The 21,097-nt window shown below is 54.2% G+C and overlaps 1 protein-coding gene across 5 annotated transcripts in view; it reads left to right on the forward strand.

Annotated features, from left to right (window-relative positions):
• The window catches only part of SHANK3 (SH3 and multiple ankyrin repeat domains 3), a 51,702-nt gene that overhangs the window by 704 nt on the left and 29,901 nt on the right, over positions 1 to 21,097 (forward strand). For all 5 annotated transcript variants that reach the window (XM_070600373.1, XM_070600375.1, XM_070600377.1 and 2 more), the window contains exons 2-12: positions 21 to 224; positions 1,126 to 1,197; positions 3,139 to 3,247; positions 3,322 to 3,473; positions 3,569 to 3,736; positions 3,901 to 4,017; positions 4,402 to 4,479; positions 5,454 to 5,520; positions 11,443 to 11,716; positions 14,698 to 14,900; positions 16,050 to 16,163. In XM_070600373.1, the coding sequence (XP_070456474.1) occupies positions 21 to 224; positions 1,126 to 1,197; positions 3,139 to 3,247; positions 3,322 to 3,473; positions 3,569 to 3,736; positions 3,901 to 4,017; positions 4,402 to 4,479; positions 5,454 to 5,520; positions 11,443 to 11,716; positions 14,698 to 14,900; positions 16,050 to 16,163 (1,558 nt within the window). The remainder of the gene's footprint in view (positions 1 to 20; positions 225 to 1,125; positions 1,198 to 3,138; positions 3,248 to 3,321; positions 3,474 to 3,568; positions 3,737 to 3,900; positions 4,018 to 4,401; positions 4,480 to 5,453; positions 5,521 to 11,442; positions 11,717 to 14,697; positions 14,901 to 16,049; positions 16,164 to 21,097) is intronic.

Consider the following 21,097-nt stretch of genomic DNA (forward strand, 5'->3'; position numbering starts at 1 on the left):
ATGAGCCCACTCCGCCGTAGAAGTGCCTGCGCCTGGATCCGGGCGCGCCCGTGTGGGCCGCCAAGCAGCGCGTGCTCTGCGCCCTCAACCACAGCCTCCAGGACGCGCTCAACTACGGGCTTTTCCAGCCGCCCTCCCGGGGCCGCGCCGGCAAGTTCTTGGACGAGGAGCGGCTCCTGCGGGAGTACCCGCCCAACCTGGACACGCCCCTGCCCTACCTGGAGGTGAGCGGCGGGCCGGGGGCGCGCGGCCGGGGCGGGAGGAGAGCGCGCGGGGCGCGACCACCAAGCTCCGTGACAGGAGCCGTGAAGGGCACGGCGGTGAGGAGCACGGACGGGAGGAGTTAGTGTGGAAGCGATGGGGCCTGTGTGCGGCGAGTGCAGTGAGCGATGCGTACAGTGTGTGTAGCTTGCGAGGTGTGAGCGGCGTGCAGTGCGCGCCGCGAGCCGTGTGTGGTGTGCAGTGTGCTGTGTGCAGCATGTGTGGTGGGAGCACTGCGCGTCGTTCTGCGGGGAGGGGTGTGAGCAGGAGTGAGTGCCCAGAGTGATGTGGGGAGTAAGCCAGCCCGTGATCTGTGTGCACGTCTGTCCCCCTCCCGGCGGTGAGATCTGAAGGCAGACCTGTCTTCGTTTGCTCACCCCATTCATGATGTAACGCTGTCAAGTGCCCTGTCAGGCATGGGGACACAGACTCATAGTGTTGGGGGTGGCAAGCGCAGTGGGCATTGAAACAAGCATTGTGGTCAGTGAGCTCAAAGTGGGCTTGGCCTCCACGGTGGCACAGGGAAGTATGGTCAGTTCTGCTCAGAGAGGGGGTGTCTAGGAGGGTAACCCTGGAAGAGGAGTGGGATTTTCCAGGGAATCCTGGGGATAGGAATGAGATGGAAAGGGCATTGCTGGCTGCAGGACAGCTGGGCACGCGTCACATCTGGGCTTGGTGTTGGATCTGTGTCCACAGTGGTATGTATGGGATGTGTATGGCTGCAGGGAGGCAGGTTTTGTTGTCTAGGGCGAGTGAGCACTGTGAGGCCTAAACTGCAGGAGTAAGCAGGACTCGGTTTTGAGCATGCATTCACTCACTCAGCCCAGTGGATGCCTTTTCTCCACCTTTTCTTTACCTGAGCAGTTTCGGTACAAGAGACGAGTTTATGCCCAGAATCTCATTGATGATAAGCAGTTTGCAAAGCTTCACACAAAGGTAAGGAGGCAGCCACAGGGAGGGGGCTCCAGAACCCTCCTCCTCCTGTCCCCCATGGCCGGCATTCCTCTGCCCCAGCCTTTACTGGGTTTTGTGATGTCAAAAATGTCCTTTAAAAATGAGGGCTGGGTGTAGACTCTGGCACCATGGCTCCAGGGTGGGCAGTCTGGGGATGGGCTTCCAGTCAGATGAGACTCTTGCTGACCCTGCAGTGGGCCCCTGGCGTAGGGGGTGTCTTGGTGAGAACCTGGGTGGGAGAGAAGTGAACAGGCATCTGATGCTGGGGGAGCTGGGCAAAGCTGGGGCACAGGGAGCCCAGTACTTAGTGGCCACCCAGTGCTGGGCTGTCATAATTAGGTGTCTTGTTGATTTTCCCCTGGGAGGGAGTGTTATTATCCTGTTTCACAGATAAAGATACTGAGTCCCAGAGAAGTTAAGTGACTTACTCACAGCTGTGCAGCCAGTGAAGCTGAGACTGAACCCAGATCTAACTCTGGGGCCCTGTACCTAGGCACACCTGTGAGGTCTTTACTGCTGGCATCATTGCTAGGTGGGCCTGACCCCAAATGCTCTTTGGGGGGTGCCTCACTGCCTTCTCTGAATGTAAGAGGGACAGGGTGGGTGCCACGGCCCCTCCCCATGGCAGATTCCCTGAGCTCCCTCCCCAGGTTCCCATGGGCCAGTGGACATTTGCTTGCTGGATACTTTGTTGACAGCCACTGACACATTCTCTGAAGCCTAGGAGAGACATCCAAGCACTGTCACCCCTGTGACCCAGTGATACCTCTGTGACCCCAGAGCCTCCGTGCCAGACTTCTGGCCTGCCCCGAGGCACGTGGTGGTCAGCAGCCATGACTCTCTGGCTGGGCAGAGGCTGTTGTGGAAAGGATCCCCCTCCCTGCACTGGCCCTGGTGTGACCTGTCACCCTGGGTTCCTCCCATGGTTATATCTCCTCCAAAATTGTCCTCAGTGACCCACAAAACACTGATGACCCTTGACCTTCAGTGAGTCCCACTTGTTTTTAGGATGAGTTTCAACTCATTACCACAGCCCCCTTTTTCTGTCTGCCTGGGCACTGGCCAGCCCCCGCCATCACACTGTCCGCTCTGGTTCTGGCTGAGGTCTCTCCATTCAGTCACGAGCACCCTTTCTCTTGTTTCATTATCTTGACCCACCTGAGGAGGCCATCTCCTGTGGCACAGTCCCCATGGTTCCCTCTCCCATTTCTGATGTGCTTTGAGTGTTTCTAGAAGGCCTGAACCGCTGTCCAGGACAGCTTGCCTGTGCACACAGCATCTGTAGCACCAGCAGGGCTTGGTGAGGCTTTGCTGAGTGAACTGGTACATGATTGGGTGGATGAATAGAGGCAGTCAAAGTCCTGTCACAGGAGGGGCCCCCCAGAAATGGGGAAGATCCCCGAAGTGTGGATCTGCCATGGGGTGAGCTCATGAGGAAGATGAGCCAGAGAAGGAACAGGCTACCTTGGGAGTGATGAGGATGTGGCTGCCATGGGGCTGGCTCCTGCCTGGTGGGTTGGGCTCTTCCAGGCTGGGCAGATTGAGGTCCCAGGGTGAGGGAGGAGCTGGGGCAGCAGCTGAGTCTGTGGCAGGGAACTTGCTCAGGGGCAGGATCAGGGCAGCCTGGCCTTCATGAGGGACTGGCTGGGCCCAGGCCGACAGTCCTGGTGGGCTTGGAATGTAGGCAAGGACTTCAAGCAGCATATGGGCCCAGTTGAGCTGGGATCGGGGCCACAGTGGGAGTGCAGGGCTTAGGGTGATGTGAGTGGGGTAACAAGGTCATGGTGTAGGGTGACAGGTCAGACCGAGAGGATGGGGCGGTAGATGCCCCACAGGTGGCCTCAGGCTTGCTGTTGGAAGGTGGGTAATGGTCAGATGACAGTGACTGTGGTCAGGGCTGACCAGGATGGCTGGATGTTCCAGGCGAACCTGAAGAAGTTCATGGACTACGTCCAGCTGCACAGCACGGACAAGGTGGCCCGCCTGCTGGACAAGGGGCTGGACCCCAATTTCCACGATCCTGACTCAGGAGGTGAGCAGCAGAGCAGGAAGAGTATGGCCCTGGAGTGGCTGGGATCATAACCTTTATCTGTCCCTTGAACCCAGAGTGTCCTTTGAGCCTTGCGGCGCAGCTGGAAAACGCCACGGACCTGCTGAAGGTGCTGAGGAATGGTGGTGCTCACCTGGACTTCCGCACTCGCGATGGGCTCACTGCTGTGCACTGTGCCACGCGCCAGCGGAATGCGGCGGCTTTGACGGTCAGAGTGGGTGGGGCCCTGGCCTGGAGGGTCGGGTGGCCCAGGAGGGGGAGGAAGCTGGGCCCAGCCTGGATGCTGAGGCTCCTCGCCCTCAGACCCTGCTGGACCTGGGCGCTTCACCTGACTACAAGGACAGCCGTGGCCTGACGCCCTTGTACCACAGTGCGCTGGGGGGCGGGGATGCCCTCTGCTGTGAGCTGCTCCTCCACGACCATGCTCGGCTGGGGACCACTGACGAGAACGGCTGGCAGGAGATCCACCAGGTGGGCAGGGAGCATGAGGGTGAGGAGGCCCAGCCTCTGTTTGGGGGCGGGAATGGGTGAGGTCCTGGGCTCTGTCAGGGGTGGGGTGGGCGGCTTCTGGGCTCCACCTGTAGGATTGGGGTCCGGGCTCTGTCTGGGACCAGCAGGACCTCCCTCCTCCCCAGGCCTGCCGCTTCGGGCATGTGCAGCACCTGGAACACCTGTTGTTCTATGGAGCCGACATGGGGGCTCAGAACGCCTCGGGGAACACAGCTCTGCACATCTGTGCCCTCTACAACCAGGTGTGACTGCGCCTGCACACGTGTGCACACAGCTGACCCTGTGCAGTGACCGCATGTGTACATGTGTCCGACCCTGTGTGTCACTCCACGAGTGTGTGTTTTGTGTCCTGCAGTGAGCTGTGGCCTTGTAGGCCTACACGTGCATGTCTCATCCCTGAACACGTGTCACATGCGTGTTCTGAACAATCAGGTGTGAATTGTGTGCATCTGGGCCTTCTGGGCTGGGTGGGCCCTGTGTGTGGAAACCTGACCTGCTTGCCCCTGTGCTGAACACAGAGATGTGGGTGTGTGTGCCCTGCACCCCCGTGTTTGCACGTGCTGTTCTGTCCTGCCTCTGCTCCTCCAGCTGACCAGTTGTGACCCCTACTTTGACTGTCCCAACAGGAGAGCTGTGCTCGTGTCCTGCTTTTCCGTGGAGCCAACAAGGATGTCCGCAATTACAACAGCCAGACAGCTTTCCAGGTACAAGAGTGGTTTACAGAAGCATGAGGCTGGCCTGAGGGTGTCTGTTTGCCTCTGTGTGACTTGACATCTCTGACCTTGGTTCTTCCCCTGTAAGGCATAAGGGAGCTCTTACCCCAGGACTGCCCCAGGGTGAAGTAGAGGAAGTGGGTGGGCCAGTGCAGTGCCTGGCTAGGGGATGTGTGTTCCCTGTGGAAGATTCCTTCCATCTCCCTTCCAGGGAGAGAGGAGGGTCAGAGGGCTCTGGGGCAGGGGACCAGGTGTGGGCCTGACCTGCCAGAAACAGGCGGGGTGCAGAGGCCAAACCAAGGGCTAGAGGGGTAGTTCCAGTCCCTGATTTAATTTAGGTGATGTTTCTGAGCCCTTTTTCTGGCTGATGTTGGTTCTTGGCACTGGAATGACCAGGTAGACAGGTCTCTGTGTAGCCTAGAGTTTGTGGGGGCGCACCGCACGGAGGGCGCTGGGACTCTGTTCTCTTTGGGAGCAAGGGCCTTCAGAGGTCTCTGAGGGGATGTGGGGAGAATAGGTCAGGCCATGGCAATTGTCCAGTCAGGGGTGGGGCAGCAGTTGAGGGCCCGGTGGGTTTGAGCACAGCTGGAAGGGCCTGTGGGATGACTGGATGCAGGGACGAGGGGCGGGAAGAAGGAGACTGACGGGTGTGAGGCAGCAGTGGGCCACGACTGAGATGGGAAAGATGGTGTTTGTGGAGGGACCGTTAAGAGAATAGATAAGGTGACCAGCATGCCCTAATTTGCCCAAAACTGTCCCTGTTTTACCTCTGAAAGTCACATGTCACAGGAAACCCCTCAGTCCCAGGCAGACTGGGGTGGTGGGTTAGACAGGGGCCAGGGTCTGAGCCTGGGGCCCCCAACCAAGGACGACCCCACAGAGGAGCCCGAGAAGGAGCCACCAGGGGCCAGGGGTATTGAGTTGGTGCCACTGAGCCTCCCCTTCCTACCCCTCCCATCCTACAGGTGGCCATCATCGCAGGGAACTTTGAGCTTGCTGAGGTCATCAAGACCCACAAAGAGTCAGATGTTGGTGAGTTCTGCCCACCCTAGTCCCTGTGGATTCTGGATTTTGGGGTTGTCAGGGCCCAATGGCCAGTGGGGTGATATAAGGGAGCACTGCCCCCCCACCCCACCCCCCGCCCTTAGCCTCTTCCTGCAGCTCTCACTCCTTCTGTACTCTGTTGGTCAGTGGTCCATTAGTGGCCCTTGCAGGTAGGGGAATGTGCCAAGGGAAGGGCTTGTGTAGAGTAGACAAAGGGTCAGGGTCGGGGTCAAGGGCATGTAAGGTTAGGGTCAGGATTAGCATCAAGGGCGTGGTTAGATTAGGGTCAGGGTCAAGGGCATGATTAGGTTAGGGCTGTGGGTTGGTGCTGGTGCTGAGTTTAGGGATCAACTTAGTTTGAGAATGGAGTTTAAGTTAGGGTTAAGGTTAATTTCCCATTAGGTCGCATGAAGAGCCAGCAGGCAACATGGGGCAGTGGATCTTAGCCACTGACTCTCAGCGTTTCACTCTAGCCTGAAACAAGAACTAGTTTAAGTGGCCCATAATGTATCTCAATATGACAAGATCATGTAAATGTACATGTGAAGAAAGCAAAACACAGTGAGGAATGCAAATGGAAGAGGGTGGCAGCTACACTCAGGGTAGGAGCTCTGAGCTCTTGGAAGCCAGTGCGTCAAGGGGGCTGGGTATGCATGTGGTTCATGGTCCCAGCAGGAAAACCAGGAGATGCCATCCAGCCCAGGCAGGAGGATGGGCCAGCCATCACTTTGACCTCAGTGAGGTCGTCACCCACTCCCATGTCACTGGGGCTGGTCTGGGACCTGTCCTGGGGATCCTGCCATCCCTCCCCTGTGTTGCAGGGCTGGGGCTGTGGAAGAAGATGGGTCTCCCCTCCTGGAAAGAGTATTTTCTGGCCAAAGGCCACCCCCTCCAGCCCCCTGGCCACATAGGGGCTCCCTTCTCAGCTTCCTCTGTGTCCTGGGTGGACCAGGCTTTTCTGCCCATGTCTCTCTCTGGAATACAGACTCCCAGTCTCCCCTTTCTGCCTTGAGTGCAATATCCTCGTTTTAAAAATGTTTAAAGTGACAATGGACAGCAGAGGGTTACTGCTGGTCTTAGGTCAGAATCCTTCTTGGTTCTAATGTGAGGTTTCGATGAGGGCTGGGGCTGAATTTTCAACTGGGGTTGAGATTGAGGTCAAGTTCATGTTTAAGGACACTTGCTCTATAGAGTCTCCCCTGAACAGACCTCCCCTCAGTAAGGCTTGGTTATGAGGCCCTCACATCTCTAGTAGGGTCAGGAGACCATGATAGTTGATAGACTTTCCTGGGTATGGGCAGACCCTCAAATAGCAGCAGCTGGAGTACAGCCAGCATCAGAGACTCATGTTGAGTAAATGACTGAGCTGATGGAGTGGTGTAGGATGGGGATCCAGGTTCTGGTGGGGAGAGAACTGTGATAAGGTTTGGGTTTGAATTAGGGGCAAGAGACAGAACAAGGGCTCCAGTTATGGTCTGGTTGGGGCTGGTAGGGGTTTTGGTCGTTAGCCTGGGAGAACCCTGGTTTGTGGACGTGCGGGGTCCTCTTTTCTGCTGATTGTCTAACCATGGGAAAGCTGCTTAGGACCTCCATGCCTCAGTTTCTCTTTAGTAAAATATGGTCTTTTATGGTTATTTGCATCCCCTTCCCACCTCTAACCTCATGTGGGATTTGATTCTGTGGGTCTGGACTCTGGCAGGTGGCCTTGGTCCGGCTGATCGCAGGGAGGCCGAGAGGTGGGAAGGCCCCAGCTGCCCTTCATCTTATGATGTGGACAGAGAGGCTTGCACTCCTGGGGTCGCCATTATTGTGACTTACTGTCTGGCTGACCCAGAGTGTCCTTACCTGGTAGGTGTTAGGCATGCCGGCACTGAGCCAAGGTAGAGCGTGGGCATTCATAGTCATTAGTCCCAATGTGGTCATTGGCTCTGCTAGCCATTCACTCTTACTTGCTCAGGTGTCACACATACACTCAGATGACACAGTCAGATGTCCCTGAGCTACAGGGTAATGTATTCATGAATATTTACTATAAGCTTTGTTATCTTAATTCACCCTCTCTACAACCCCCCAAGTGATCATTATTAGTCCCTTTTTTCAGAGGAGGAAACTGAGGCACAGAGGGGGTTGATGGTAGAGCCTGTCTTCAGATCTGGGCAATCCATGGTTCTGTCCTTGTCACCCCCACTCCCTCTGCACCCATTCACTTCAAGGACACTCCCTCAGTGACAGTCACAATTCCCATGCCCCACTCCAGCTCAGGGACCCTGGGTAGGGCCTGGAACAGAGGAGCTGGAGGGAGGCTCTGCCCATCTGTCCTCCTTCCTCCTCCTCAGGGAAGGAGCCTACCGGGGCGGTCTGGTAGGCTAGGAACCTGTTACCCTTCAGGGCACAGGACACCTCAAAGCCTCTTGAAGCAAGGATGCTGGCCTGGAGCAGCTGCCTCTGCTCCCTTGCGTCTGTCGCCTTAGGCCACCTTTGGGTCCACATTCTCTCCCACCCTCTCTTACGCACACACTTTCAAGCACACATCCATGGAACTGCCCCACCGTGCTTTTGATGAGTGCCCTAGGGAAGTGCTTCTCACACAGTCACGTGCATTTGAGTCACCAGGGGTCTTGTTAAATGTAGATTCTGACTCAGTGGGTCTCGTGGAGCTGGAGATGGAGATGCTGCGTGTCTAAGGATCTCCAGCCCCAAGGCGAGGCTGCTGGTCCATGGCCCACACTTTGCGTAACAGGAATCTAGAACAGGGTTTGGCAAACGATGCCCCGCAGGCCAAATCCAGCCTACAGTCTGCTTTTTTTGTTTTTAAATTGAGGCTTTAAAATTGAAGATTTAAATTTCATTTAAAATTAAATTCACATAACATAGAATTAACTATTTTAAACTGAATGTCAGTGGTATTTAGTATATTCACAGGGTTGTGCAACCAACGCTATTGAATTCATCACCCCAAAACGAAGCCCCATGTACATTAAGCAGTTAGTCCTCGTTCCCCTCTTTCTCAACCCCTGTCAACCATTAACATACTTTCTATCTGTTTGGATTTACCTATTCTGGATATTTTATATAAATAGAATCACACAATATGTGACACTTGGTGTTTGGTTTCTTTCACTCAGCATGTTTTCAAGTTTTGTCCATGTTGTAGGATGTATCATTACTTAATTACTTTTTATGGCTGAATAATATTCCATTGTTTGTATATGTGACATTTTGTTTATCCATTCATCCTTCAGTGGACACTTTGGGTTGTGTCCATTTTTGGCTATTGTGAATATTGCTGCTATGAACATGTGTGAAATGTATTTGTTTGAATACCTGTTGTTTTCAGTTATTTTGGGTATGTACTTAGGAGTGGAGTTGCTGGGTCATATGATAATTCTATATTGAACTTTTTGAGGAACTGCCAAATTGTTTTCCACCATTTTACATTCCCACCAACAATGTTGGAGGGTTTCAAATTCTTCAAATCTCTGTCAACACTTGTTATTAGTTTTTTTGATTGTAGCCTCTAATGGGTCTGAAGTGGTATCTCATTGTGGTTTTGATTTGCATTTTTTCTAGTGGCTAATGATGTTGAGCATCTTTTCATGTGCTTATTGGCCGTTTGTATATCTTCTTTGGAGAAATGTTAAGTCCTTTGCTCATTGTTTAATTGCTCATAGAATGAGTTAGGAATGTTTCTTCCTCTTCTGTTTTTTGGAAGAGTTTGAGAAGGGTTAGTATTAATTCTTTAAATGTTTGGTAGAATTCATCAGTGATGCCATTTGATGCTGGACTTTTCTTTCTTGGGAGATTTGTGATTACTGATCCAATCTCTTATTATAGTTCTGTTTAGATTTTCTATTTCTTCTCGAGCCAGTTTTGGTAATTTGTGTTTTTCTGGAAGTTTGTTGATCTCATCTAGCTTATCTAATTTGTTGGCATACAATTGTTCTTTGTATTCTCATATTTCTCTCTCTCTTTTTTTGTTGGTGAGGAAGATTCACCCTGAGCTAACATCTGTTGCCAAGCTTCCTCTTTTTTCTTTTTGCTTGAGGAAGATTAGCTCTGAGCTAACGTCTGTGCCACTCCTTCTCTGCTTTATGGGATGCCTCCACAGCATCACTGACGAGTGGAGTAGGTCTGTGCCCGGGATCTGAACCCGTGAACATGGGCCACTGAAGCGGAGCGTATGGAACTTTAACTTCTCAGCCACGGGGCTGTCCCCTCATATTTCTTTTTGATTCTATAAGATTGGTAGTAATGCTCAAATTTTATTTCTGTTTTTAGGTATTTGAGGTCCTCGTCTCCTTTTTTTTCTTAGTCAGTCTAGCTAAAAGTTTGTCAATTTTGTTGATATTTTCAAAGAACCAACTTTTGGTTCCACATTGATTCTGTCTATATTTCTATTTTCTATTTTGTTTCTCTCTGTCTCTATTATTTCCTTTCTTCTGCTAGCTTTGGTTTTGGTTTGCTTCTCTTTTTCTAGTTCCTTACCATGTGCACTTAGGTTGTTGATTTGAGACCCTTGTCCTTTTTTAATGTAGACATTTACAGCTGTAAATTTCCTTCTTAGCATTGCTTTTGCTGCATCCTATAAGTTTTGGTGTGTTGTATTTTTGTTGTCATCTTCTCAAAGTGTTTTCTAATTTTCCTTGTGATTTCTATTTTGACACATTGGTTGTTTGAGTGTGTTAATTTTCACATATTTGAGAGTTTTCCAGGTTTTTTCTGTTTTTGATTTCTAGCTTCATTCCTTTGTGATTGGAGAAGATACCTTGTATGATTTCAGTCTTTTTAAATTTATTGAGACTTATTTTGTGACCCAAAAAATGGTCAATCCTGGAGAATATTCCATGTGCACTTGAGAATAATATGTATTCTGCCTTTGTTCTGTGGAGTGTTCTCTCTCTCTCTGTACCTGTTAGGTCTAATTGGTTCAAGTTGTCTATGTCCTTATTGATCTTCTCTCTAGATGTTCTATCCATTATTGAAAATGGGGTGTTGAAATCTTAAATATTATTGTAGAACTGTCTGTTTCTCCAAATGTGTCAATGTTTGTTTCATATATTTTGATGCTCTGTTGTTTGGTGCATATATGTTAATATTATGAATCTGTTTGTTGAATTGACAGTTTTATCAATATTTAATGTCCTTCTCTGTCTCTTATCACACTTTTTATCTTTAAGTGCATTTCGTCTGAAGTTAATATGGCTACTTAGCTCTCTTTTGGTTACTGTTTACATGAAATATCTTCCTTTACCCTTTTAGGTTTAACTTGTGTTTTCGGATCAAAAGTGATTCTTTTGTAACTAGTATATAGTTGGATCATGTTTTTTAAATCATCATCTGCTTTTTAAATAAAGTTTTATTGGAACTCAGCCACATCCATTTGCTTGTATATTGTTTGTGCCTGTTTTTGTGCTATAGTGGCAGTGTTGAGTCCTTGCAACAGATATTACATGGCTCACAAAGCCTGAAATAGTTACTGTGTGATTTTTACAGAAGTTTGCCAACCCCTGGTCTGGAACATCTTTTATGATTTCCCTGATTATAGTCAATTACAAATGGTCCCATACAACAGTCGTCTGGTGAGCCTTGTCACATGTAACCTGTTCTTGTCTTTCCTGGAGCCTGTGAAATGGGCAGTTCCAAGAGCAGATCTCAGCATCCCAAGACCTCATCTGGCTGACAGGAGGCACAGGCTTCAACCCCTGAAGCTAGAGTTGGAGGCAGTTTGGGATGTGGCCCTTGATGTCGCTTTAGTCATGGAGTGGCTAACTGTCATGGTTTGCCTGGGATTGAGGCAGTTCCTGGGATGTGGGATTTTACTTTTAAAATCTGGAAAGCCCAGGCAAACCAGGACAAGTTGGTCACCATATTTGGCTGCCCAGAGTCTCACCTGTGCCCCCCCTCCCCCAGTACCCTTCAGGGAAACCCCCAGCTATGCGAAGCGGCGGCGGCTGGCTGGCCCCAGTGGCCTGGCCTCCCCTCGACCTCTGCAGCGCTCAGCCAGTGACATCAACCTAAAGGGTGAGGTGCAGCCGGCCGCTTCTCCTGGACCCTCGCTGCGAAGCCTTCCCCACCAACTGCTGCTCCAGCGGCTGCAGGAGGAGAAAGACCGGGACCGGGATGGTGACCAAGAGAATGACATCAGCGGCCCCACAGCAGGCAGGGGCAGCCAGAGCAAGATCAGGTAGGAGAGAGCTGGGAGGCCCTGGCAGGGTCTAGGTGGGTGGGGTGGTGGGACCCGACCCAGGAAGAGCCAGCACGGGGAGGCAGTGATGGGCTGAGGCTTGGGGTGGGGGACTCCCAGTCCCCCAGATGGGCCTCCCTGGATGGGGAGCGGAAGAAGTTGAGATCCTGTGGTCTGGGCAGGCTCCCCCATGCTGACCTCTGTTTGGAGCTGGACTTGCCCTGGGGACAGTGGGCAGCTGAGGGAGCATGTTGGGAGGAGAGGGTCTGGGCAGATCTGTGGTTTATAAAGGTTCCTGCAGTATCAGGGAGTGGGGCAAGGGCTGGGCTGCAGCAGGTTGAATGTTGTGTGGTAAGGGGTTGGGAATGCAACTTCCTTTCCATGAGGGCTTGAAACCTACAGATGACCCCTAGCCCTGTCCCCAAGGGAGAGTCTTGGTCTTTCCCCCAACCCCTCAGCCACATATAACCACAGGACTCCATGGTTTCTTCTCTTCACCTCTCACCATGAACGTTGGGACCCTGAGAACCAAGGACATGCGAGGGACGTGGCATCTTTAGAACTTAGAGCAGGACGCCTGGGCTGGAGCCCCACTGTCCTCTGTGTGTGCAGTGGGGAGTGGAGGGGTGGGCACTGGCTCTGCAGATGGACAGTTGGGGTCCAGTGCAGTCCTTGCATCTGCTGACTGTGGTCTTGGACAGGCCAGCTGGGTTTATAAACCCTTATACCTGGGTTTCTTGTCAGTAAGGTAGGGCTAATTCTACCCAAGTTGTTTCCTTTGGGAAGCCTTCTGGAACCTGGGCAGGTAAGGGGTCACTACTGGGACGCCCTGGCCCGGAGCACAGGCCAGCTGCTGCTGGTTAAGGCAGCTCTCCTCCCTGTACCTCGAGGGCAGGAACTGTCTTGCTTGCTTCCTACAGTTTCCTCAGAGCCAGTCAAATAGAACGTGCTTGGGAGACATTGTTGAATGAAAGAGTTACGTAAACAACATTGTTTTCATGATGATAGCTGGGCATCCTGGGTGTGTCATCTCACTTAACCTTGACCACCTATGAGGCTGTACCCTATTAGCACCATTTTACAGATGAGAGTCCGGAGTGACTTCTCCAAAGTCACAGAGCGAGGAAGCAGTATAACTGGGCCCTAGGTAGACCTAATTCCCAAACTTTGTAAGCCTGAGTGTTCAGGAGAGGGCTTGGGCTGTGGCAGGAGCTTATAAAAGCCATTTGTTCCTTTGCCGTTGTCCCTGCTCATGCAGCCTCAATCTGTGATGGCTTCTCTGTTTCTCCATGTCTCTGTCCAGACTCCAAGGCTTCTGTCTTGCCCCAAAACACCCCAGTTCTCCTCTGAAGCTTTTGCATTTCCCATGGATTTTCTAAGGGATGGCCCAATGGCTAAAAGAACAAACTTGGGGATGTTTCAGTTTTGTAGAAGGGCCACTCCTGCGGATGCCCTGCTCTCATTTATTTTTTATATATTCATTCATCCTTTCAGGAAACACAAAAGTAAGACCTGCCGTGTTCAGGGCTCTAGCTCACTGCTCTGTGGGCATGGCAGAATTACTGTCATCATTTTCCTACAAACATTAGTAGATACCTAGATGCCAGATGGGGGAGCTAATAATGGGGGGTCCTAGAGGTCTCAGAAGGACACTGACAGCTGGGGCCCAGGGCTAAGAGGCAGTTAGGTGGGCAGTGATCCAGCTAAGGGGCCTCCTGGTAAGTGACCAGGAGGGGCCTGAGGAAGTTTGGTGCACGGGGAGGGAGAGGGGCCCAGCGGGGAGATCACCTTTGGTCAATGGAGAGAAGGTGGCATTTGAGCTGTGATTGGGACGTTGGGGGCATGGAGGGAGGTATCGGCTCCCTCTGGCGCCCTCTGTTGGCAGAGCGTGGCATGGAGCCCCTGACCGCCGGGAAATGTGGTAGCACAGCATCACAGCAGGGCAGAGAAAGGTGGGCTTGGAGCTGAGAGACAGTAACTTAATAACTGGCCCGGTGAGTGGGATTAGAACAGTTGAGGTGTTGGCAACAGCATCATGAACCGCCCAGAGGAGGGAAAGGAAGGTACCAACCATGTGACTAGAGTGTAGCTAATTCTCACGCCCCAGAGAGCCTGGCTATTGGCTGAGAATGTGGGCCTGGCCTGTCCAGGTACTAGGGAGCCAGTGCAGGCTTTTGAGCAGGGTGAAGGTGGAGGACCCAGGCCGCAGGCTTGGTGCTCTGGTGGAGGGAGTGATCCGGGGAAGGTGGTCAGCACGGAGTGGGCATGGGCATCAGGGGCAGGTGTCCTGGAGGATAGGACACAGGTCTGGAGGGTGATTCGAGCGGCCAGCACAGGGCAACAGTCAGGGTGTGAGGAGGCCAAGGCCCCAGCGGGGTTGCGGGGGTGGGGGCGGCCCCACTGAGGAAGCTCCTTCTGGTCGAGAGGCGCTTCTCTGAGGTCTGAAGCGGCCCCAGGCCCCTCCCCAGCTCCCGCCGAGCGGCTCCGACTGCCTCCCTCCTCCCCGCCTCCTCAGCCCGACTCCTCACCCGCTCTCCGCGCACCGCAGTCCCCCTCGCCCGTGGCCTCTTCCCCCCCACCGTGGGGGCCGCGGGAGGAGCGGGCGGGAGGCCGCACCGCCGCCCGCAGAGGGAGGAGCCGCGGCCGAGGAGGCGGGGCGCGCGGAGCGGCCGCGGCATGGAGCGAGCCCGGCGCGCCCGGGAGCGCAGCCCCGCGGCCCCGGAGCCCTGAGCGGGCGCGGCTCGTGCGCTGGCGGGAGCGGGCCGGGCGCGGCGGCGCGGCCCATGGAGCGGCCCCGGGCCGGGCCCCCGGCGGGCGGGCGGGCGGCGACGGCGGCGGCGGGCGGGCGGCGGGCGCTGCGGCGGCGGCTGCGGTGAGGCCGGCGGCGGGGCCGGGCCGCGCGCCATGGAGGCCCCGGGCGCCGGCTTCGCGTGCCCGCTGCCCCCCGGCATCGCGTCCGTCACCTACGTGTTCGTTTACAGCCCGAGCGGGCCTGGCGGCCCCGGCGGCCCCGGCCCCACGCCCGGCCCCGGCCCGGCGCCCCCCGCGCCCCCCGCGCCGCCGCCCCGGGGCCCGAAGCGGAAACTTTACAGCGCCGTCCCCGGCCGCAAGTTCATCGCCGTGAAGGCGCACAGCCCGCAGGGCGAGGGCGAGATCCCGCTGCACCGCGGCGAGGCCGTGAAGGGTGAGGGGCGCGGGGGGCGGGGTCGAGGGGCGCGCAGCGGGGTGCGCGGGCCTCCTGGGGTTCGCGGGTGCCCCTCTGAGGTGCGCGGTCGGGGTTTTCCGCGATCGAGGAGGGGCTGATGCCATTTTGGGGGTCTCTGTCATTGGGGGTATCCCGCGGAACTCTGAGCCTCTGTGGTCATTATGGGACACATCTGCCTCTGGGGATTCCTTGTGTCACTGTGGAGGGCTCTTTGTCAGGGAGGGGTGTCTGTCTTCATGGGGTTTGTGTCATGTGGGCCCCTTTCGATCCTATGTCATTATGGGTTCCCTGTGTCACCGTAGATGCTCCTCTCTTCGTGGGGTATTTCTGTGCCCTGGGACTGGTGTCATTGGGGTTCTGTGTATTTGAAGGACCCTATCCCATTACAGAGCTTCCTCGAATTCCCTGTGTCACTACTGGGACTTCTTCATTGGAAATCCTTGTGATGTGTGGGGACCCTGTGCAATTCTGGGGGATATCTGTGACAATTATGTGGGTGTCTATGTATTATGAGGGTTTCTGTCACTGGGCTTCCTGTGTTCTGGGGGAATTCCGTGCCATGACAAGCTCCTCTCATTATGGGGGTCTCTGTCATCATTGGGGTCCTGTCCTCCTGAGTGCCCTATGTTCATGGGCGCTTGAGGAAGAAACAGTTGTGAGGGTCAGCCCTCCTTGGTCCATCATGTGATCTGATCCACTGGCCACAGCACAGTGATTCTGAGTTCTTGGCAGTGACCCCTCCAGTGGGTGACAGAGAAGGCTGGGGGTTGGTTCAAGAGGTGGGAGGAGAGGGGTCAGCTGGGAGGGCATGTGCAGGATTGTGGCCCCTGCCTCTGCCTACTGTCTCCCCGCGAGTGTGTCCATCTGTGTGTGTCTCTGTCCCCCACATGCCCATCCTGTGCTGTGCCCATCTGTTCATTTCTCTCTTCTGTGTGGATCCCAAAATCTTCCCAGAGAAAAAGTCAGGAAGATGAAGGAAGGGGAGGAAGAGAAGGAGGGAAAGGGTGAAGGGTGGGTGGGCAGAAGCTGAGCCTGAGGTGGTGGTGATGTGGCGGTGGTGGTGGTGGTGGGAGAGGTGGGTTCCTAGCTGCCCTGCCCTGATAGCCTGTCTGGCTTCTGTCCCTCCAGTGCTCAGCATTGGGGAGGGCGGTTTCTGGGAGGGGACCGTGAAAGGCCGCACGGGCTGGTTCCCGGCCGACTGCGTGGAGGAGGTGCAGATGAGACAGTATGACACAAGGCACGGTGAGTGACCCCCATGTCCCCCATGCGTCTCCTGAAGGGCATTGTCCCATCCAGCTCTCCTTTGGCCTTGCTTGGAGCTAAATCCACATACATATTCACAGAGGGAAGACTAGAGTGAACTCAAACACGTTTGAAGTGGGCGCAAACTGGTGTACATGAGACACATGGTGTGCACACACCCTGCACGTACTTATGAACACATGTACATGCAACCTGACACTTCACATCAGTGGAGACATGTACAATGTGCCCTCAGGATGGACATGTATGAATGTGCATCTGCCTGTGACCCCACACTTGGCTCCTAGTGACCCCCGCACCCCCGGTCCTCACACAAATACTGGGTGCTTGGAGTGTGCAGCTGGCAGACAAGTAAAGAGGTCAGTATGAGAAAGGAGGCATCTTTCCAAAGTAGACAGATTGTCCAGGTGGGCAGTGCAGGGAGGCCTGGAGCAGCCAAGAGGAAATGAGGCCTGTTGGCCTGGAGGGGCTATCGTGGGTGCCCTAGGGCCAGGATGGTCTGAGGGCAGCGGGTGGGGGCTGGCTGCATCCTTAGCCTGCAGGGAGGACGTGAGGACGAAGGCTGTAGCTCCTGGGGCTGGTGAGCAGCCTCAGTCCCACCCTGCTGACTGCCTGGGCCTCCAGGAAGGACCCCTCTGGGTGTTGGGATCTGAAGTGGTTCTGCTAACGGAAAGCAGCAGCTGGTCCTTCTGAGGCCCCCAGGCCAGGGTTGGCTGCATGTCTGGGGTATACCCTTGCAATGAGCAGTCAGGGGTCCTAGGAGGCCCCCAAACCTGTGAGTATTATTTCTGGCTCTGAGAGCTGGTGGAATGAGGGAGCCCCCTCCTAGTGGTGGCCAGTAGTGGTCACCAGTGGTATGTCTGGATTGAGGGTGCATGTGTCCCTCCCTCTGCACCTGAAAGGCTTGGGCCCAGGGCTGCTATGCTCCCTTGTCCTGGGTCAAGAGTTCCCAAGGGGAGCCTACCCCTGTGTGGCCTGGACCCCGTGTGGAGTGAGGCAGAGGCCCAGGGAGGCAGGAGTGTGGCTGCTGACCAGCTCCTGAGCAGGTGTCTTTGCTCCTTCATTCTGGCGTTCCTTGCCTCACCAGCTCTCCTGGTGGTTGATAGCATGGAAGGGACATGATCCCCTGTTATCTGCTTGTAGAGGGTAGGTGGGGTGGCATGTCCAGATGGGAATGATTTCAGAGGCTTGGGCCATGGTGCCAACTGGACAGGGGAGGGCAGGAGAAGAAGAGGGCTGCCAGCCCTGTTGAGTGGGAGTGGGTCCTGTGCTCCCCCATGGGGTGGGCAGTGAAAGTTCTGGTTTGAGAACTGTGTGGGTCCAGGGGCAGTTGGCCCTGAGTCTGAAGCTGGCGAGGGAGGGAGGGAGGTCTGGACTGGAGTCGACTTGTTATTTGAAGAATAGCAAATGTTGATTTGATGTTTGACGTGTGCTTGACCCTGTGTCGGGAGCCAGGATCACAGAGGCTGGCTCTGCCCTGAGAGGAGCAGGCATGCACAGCAGTTACAACAGAGGCATTAATGTATGGCTGCAATGGAGGCTTGAGAACAGGGGAGCTCTCTAGGTCGGCCTGAAGGAGTCAGAGAAGGCTGCGAAGTGGAGGCGTTGTTTGAGCTGAGCCTTGAAGGATGACCAGGAGTCCTCTAGGTGGTCAGCTGATGCGAGTGGGGGCAGATCCTGTCTGCCGGAGCATGGCATGGTGTTCTAGATCTGCACGTGCTGGCAGCTGGCATGCTCCCAGCAGTGTCAGGGTGCCTGGCATGGTTTTGAGCACTTTTGCATATAAGAATTCACTGGCTCATCCCAGCAGGTCTGGGAGGTGGGGACAGTTGTTGTTAGCCCATTTCTAGGAGGGCAGATTCCACAGCCCAAGGAGCAGAGTCTTATCTGTGACATAGGCAGTGGGCTGCAGGGTCCCTGCTGTAGCTGCCACACTTTATGGGCTCTGGCTGAGTGAAACCCATGTGTGCAGTGAGGGGTGGCAGGGCTGGAGTGGGGATCGTGAGGCCGATCAGGGGGCCATGGGACCAGGGCGAGGATAGTGGGACTGAAGTTTGTGGCAGTGTCACAGGAGAAGACTGGGGCTCTGTCTTCATTGTGCAGGTTGTTTAGGGTTGTGGTAGAGGCCCAGGCTGGGCAGAGCGAAGAGGTGGAGAGGGGCTGGGCAGTGGTGGGCTGAAGTCATGGAGGGAGAGGGGAGAGTACACAACGAAACCAGTGGAGGAGCTGGAGGTCCTCGGGCAATTGCATGGCTCCTGGACAGGGGTGGCTCTGGAGTTTGTCACCCAGGAGAGTGTCTGAAGGTACCTGAGTAGATGGGAGCGTTTCATGAGTGGGCAGAGGGAGAGAGGCCTACAGAGGCTGCCTGCCAGGAGGTGGTGGGAGTAACCTCTGTCCTCAGCTGCAGGCCTGGCCCCCCAGGCACTCTGGGCTGTCTCTGATCTGGGACCCAGGGGATGAGTTCTGCCAGAGGCCAGAGGGCAGCCCAGGAACAGGAACCTGCTTCCAACAGGCCCAGATCCAAAGAAAGATCTGTTTTGGAGATTGGAGTGGGGACAGAAAGGGACTTAGAGGCCAAGGAGGGGACACTGCGCCAGCATGTGTGGGCCATGCTGATGCCCAGGGTCACAGAGAGTGTGCCTCCCATAGCACCTGTCTGGAGCCGGTGGAGTGAAGGGAGGAGTTGCAGCAGGGTTGTGCTGTGAGGTGAGGGAGTGGTGCCATGAAGCCCTGTGTGCTCTGGAGGTTGGTTTGTAGGACACCAGAAAGCTGTGGCTCCCCACTCTTTCCTTCCCTTCCTCCTCCCTTTCTTTTCAGTACTTGGGGGTCATGCTGTGTGTTTTCACTTCAGCTGGTTTTAATGTGTCTGATTAATAAAACTGGAAAATGAGTTTGTGTTATGTAATAAACACAATTTGTTTGGTTGACAAAAATCTAAAAACGGGACGCTAGTGATCTGTGGAGTTTGGCGGGGGTGGGGGGGCGTCCTTCTGCAGGCAGGTGCCATGAACATTTCCAAAGTTGAGTTGATGTGGAGAAGGGTGTTGTGCCCCCCCTACCTCCCTGGGCCCCCTACCCTGAGCAGTGATGAGGCCTGGCCTGCTCTGGCCTTGGGAATGGCAGGATGGTGGATGGTTGGTGCTGGTGCCCTCAGAGGGTCTCAGTCCTGATGAGCAGTGTGTGGGAGGAGGAGAGAAGAGAGCAGATGAGTGCCTGGGAGGGTGCCAGGGTGATAAAATTACAGGCTATCAGAACCTAGGGCATCCTCCAAGGTGAATTTTCCTATTCTGTAAGGAGAGGCTCAAAGGGGCCTGTTGACTTTCTGAGAATCGCACAAATTAGTGGCAGGGTCCTGAAATCTGGACCAGTACTCACATCTGTGTCTTCTGATATTAGTAGGAACTCTTTCTTCTTTCTGTCCAGCCAGTTCTCCATCAACTCTTAGATCCATCTATCCTCTGACTTACCCACCCATCCTGCCATCCATCTACTCATCCTTCAACCCACCTAGTCAACCCAGTCCACCCCAACCCCTCCTTCCATCTATCCACCCACCCAATCCATCTGTCCATCTATTGATCCATCCATTCATCAATCCACCATTCTAGTTCTCCCCTTTCCAACAACCCACCCAGTCTGTCCATCCATTTACCCATCTTCTACCCTGTCACCATCCATCCCGCCTACTCTCTTTCCCTCCATTTAGTTATATATCCATTTACCTTTTTATCCATCCTTCTGTCTCTTGTTCCATTCATCCTTCCATCCGTCCTTCATATATCCATCTATCTACCCACCCACCTAGCCAGTTGTCCACACATCTATTCTTCCAGTTAGTGTTTGGAGTGCTATGTGCCAGCTATTGTGCTAGGTGCTAGGGTCCCAGAAATAAATAAGATCTGGTCCTTATCCAGCAGAAGCTCACAATTAGTGGAGAAGACAGGTCATCAAATATTATAGGTTCCCTCTCCGATCTCATTTCCTACCACTTTCTCTCACTCCCTCTGCTCCAGCTGCACAGGCGCTCACTGTCCCTTGAACACTCCAGGCCAATGCCTGCCTTGTGGGCTTTGCCCTGAGCACCTGGGCTCCCAGGAAGTCCTTTACCCATATAATCCGCGAGCTGCTCTCTTACGTCCTTGGACTTTTGCTCAACTCTCCCTTCCTAGTGAGGCCTTCACATGACCACCTAGAACTGCAAACTCTCTCTCATCCTGCTTGCTTTTCTCTTAAGACTTACTAGCATTTGACATGTTATGTATGTACCTATTTCCTGTCTCTGTTTTCTCTCTCTTTGGATAGATAATAAATTCCACAGGGTAGAGGTTTTCTTCTGTTCTCTGGTGTATTCTCAGAGCCTGAAATGAACAGTACCTGGTACATAGTAGGAGCTCACTAAATACTTGTTGAATGAATAAATTAATCTTGAGAAATGCTAAAATGATAGAGAATGAGGGAGGAGCTGAGGGATGAAATGCAAAGTGGTGGTAGAGCCATCTTGGGAGCCTTCCAAGGTCTTGGAGACCTGGAGACAGTGGTGCGGGAAGGTCAGGAGGGGCAGAAGTGGGTACTAAGGTACAGGAGGATCTGATTTACAGGCAGCTGGAGAAGTAAGCCTGGAGCAGGGAGGGTTGTGGCTGGAGGTAAGGATTGGAACCTGCAGGCTTGCAGGAAGGCAGCAAGGCCAAGGATGGGGCAATGGGCAGACAGCTGGCTAGCTCTGCAGTGGCTCTGAGGGACTTTGAGATCAAGAGTACAGATGAGGACAAAGCTCTGTGGGATGCAGTGACATCAGGGAAGGGGATCCAGCCCCCAACACCTGGACCCCCTGCCCACTCAGAGGCAGGGTCTGGAGCAAGGGACCCCAGGAAGTTGAGCATTAGTGGGCTGTTGTGAGGGATTCAGTGAAGACA

This window comes from Equus przewalskii, chromosome 29, assembly GCF_037783145.1.
Source record: "Equus przewalskii isolate Varuska chromosome 29, EquPr2, whole genome shotgun sequence".
In the NCBI taxonomy this organism is placed as follows: Eukaryota; Metazoa; Chordata; class Mammalia; order Perissodactyla; family Equidae; genus Equus; species Equus przewalskii.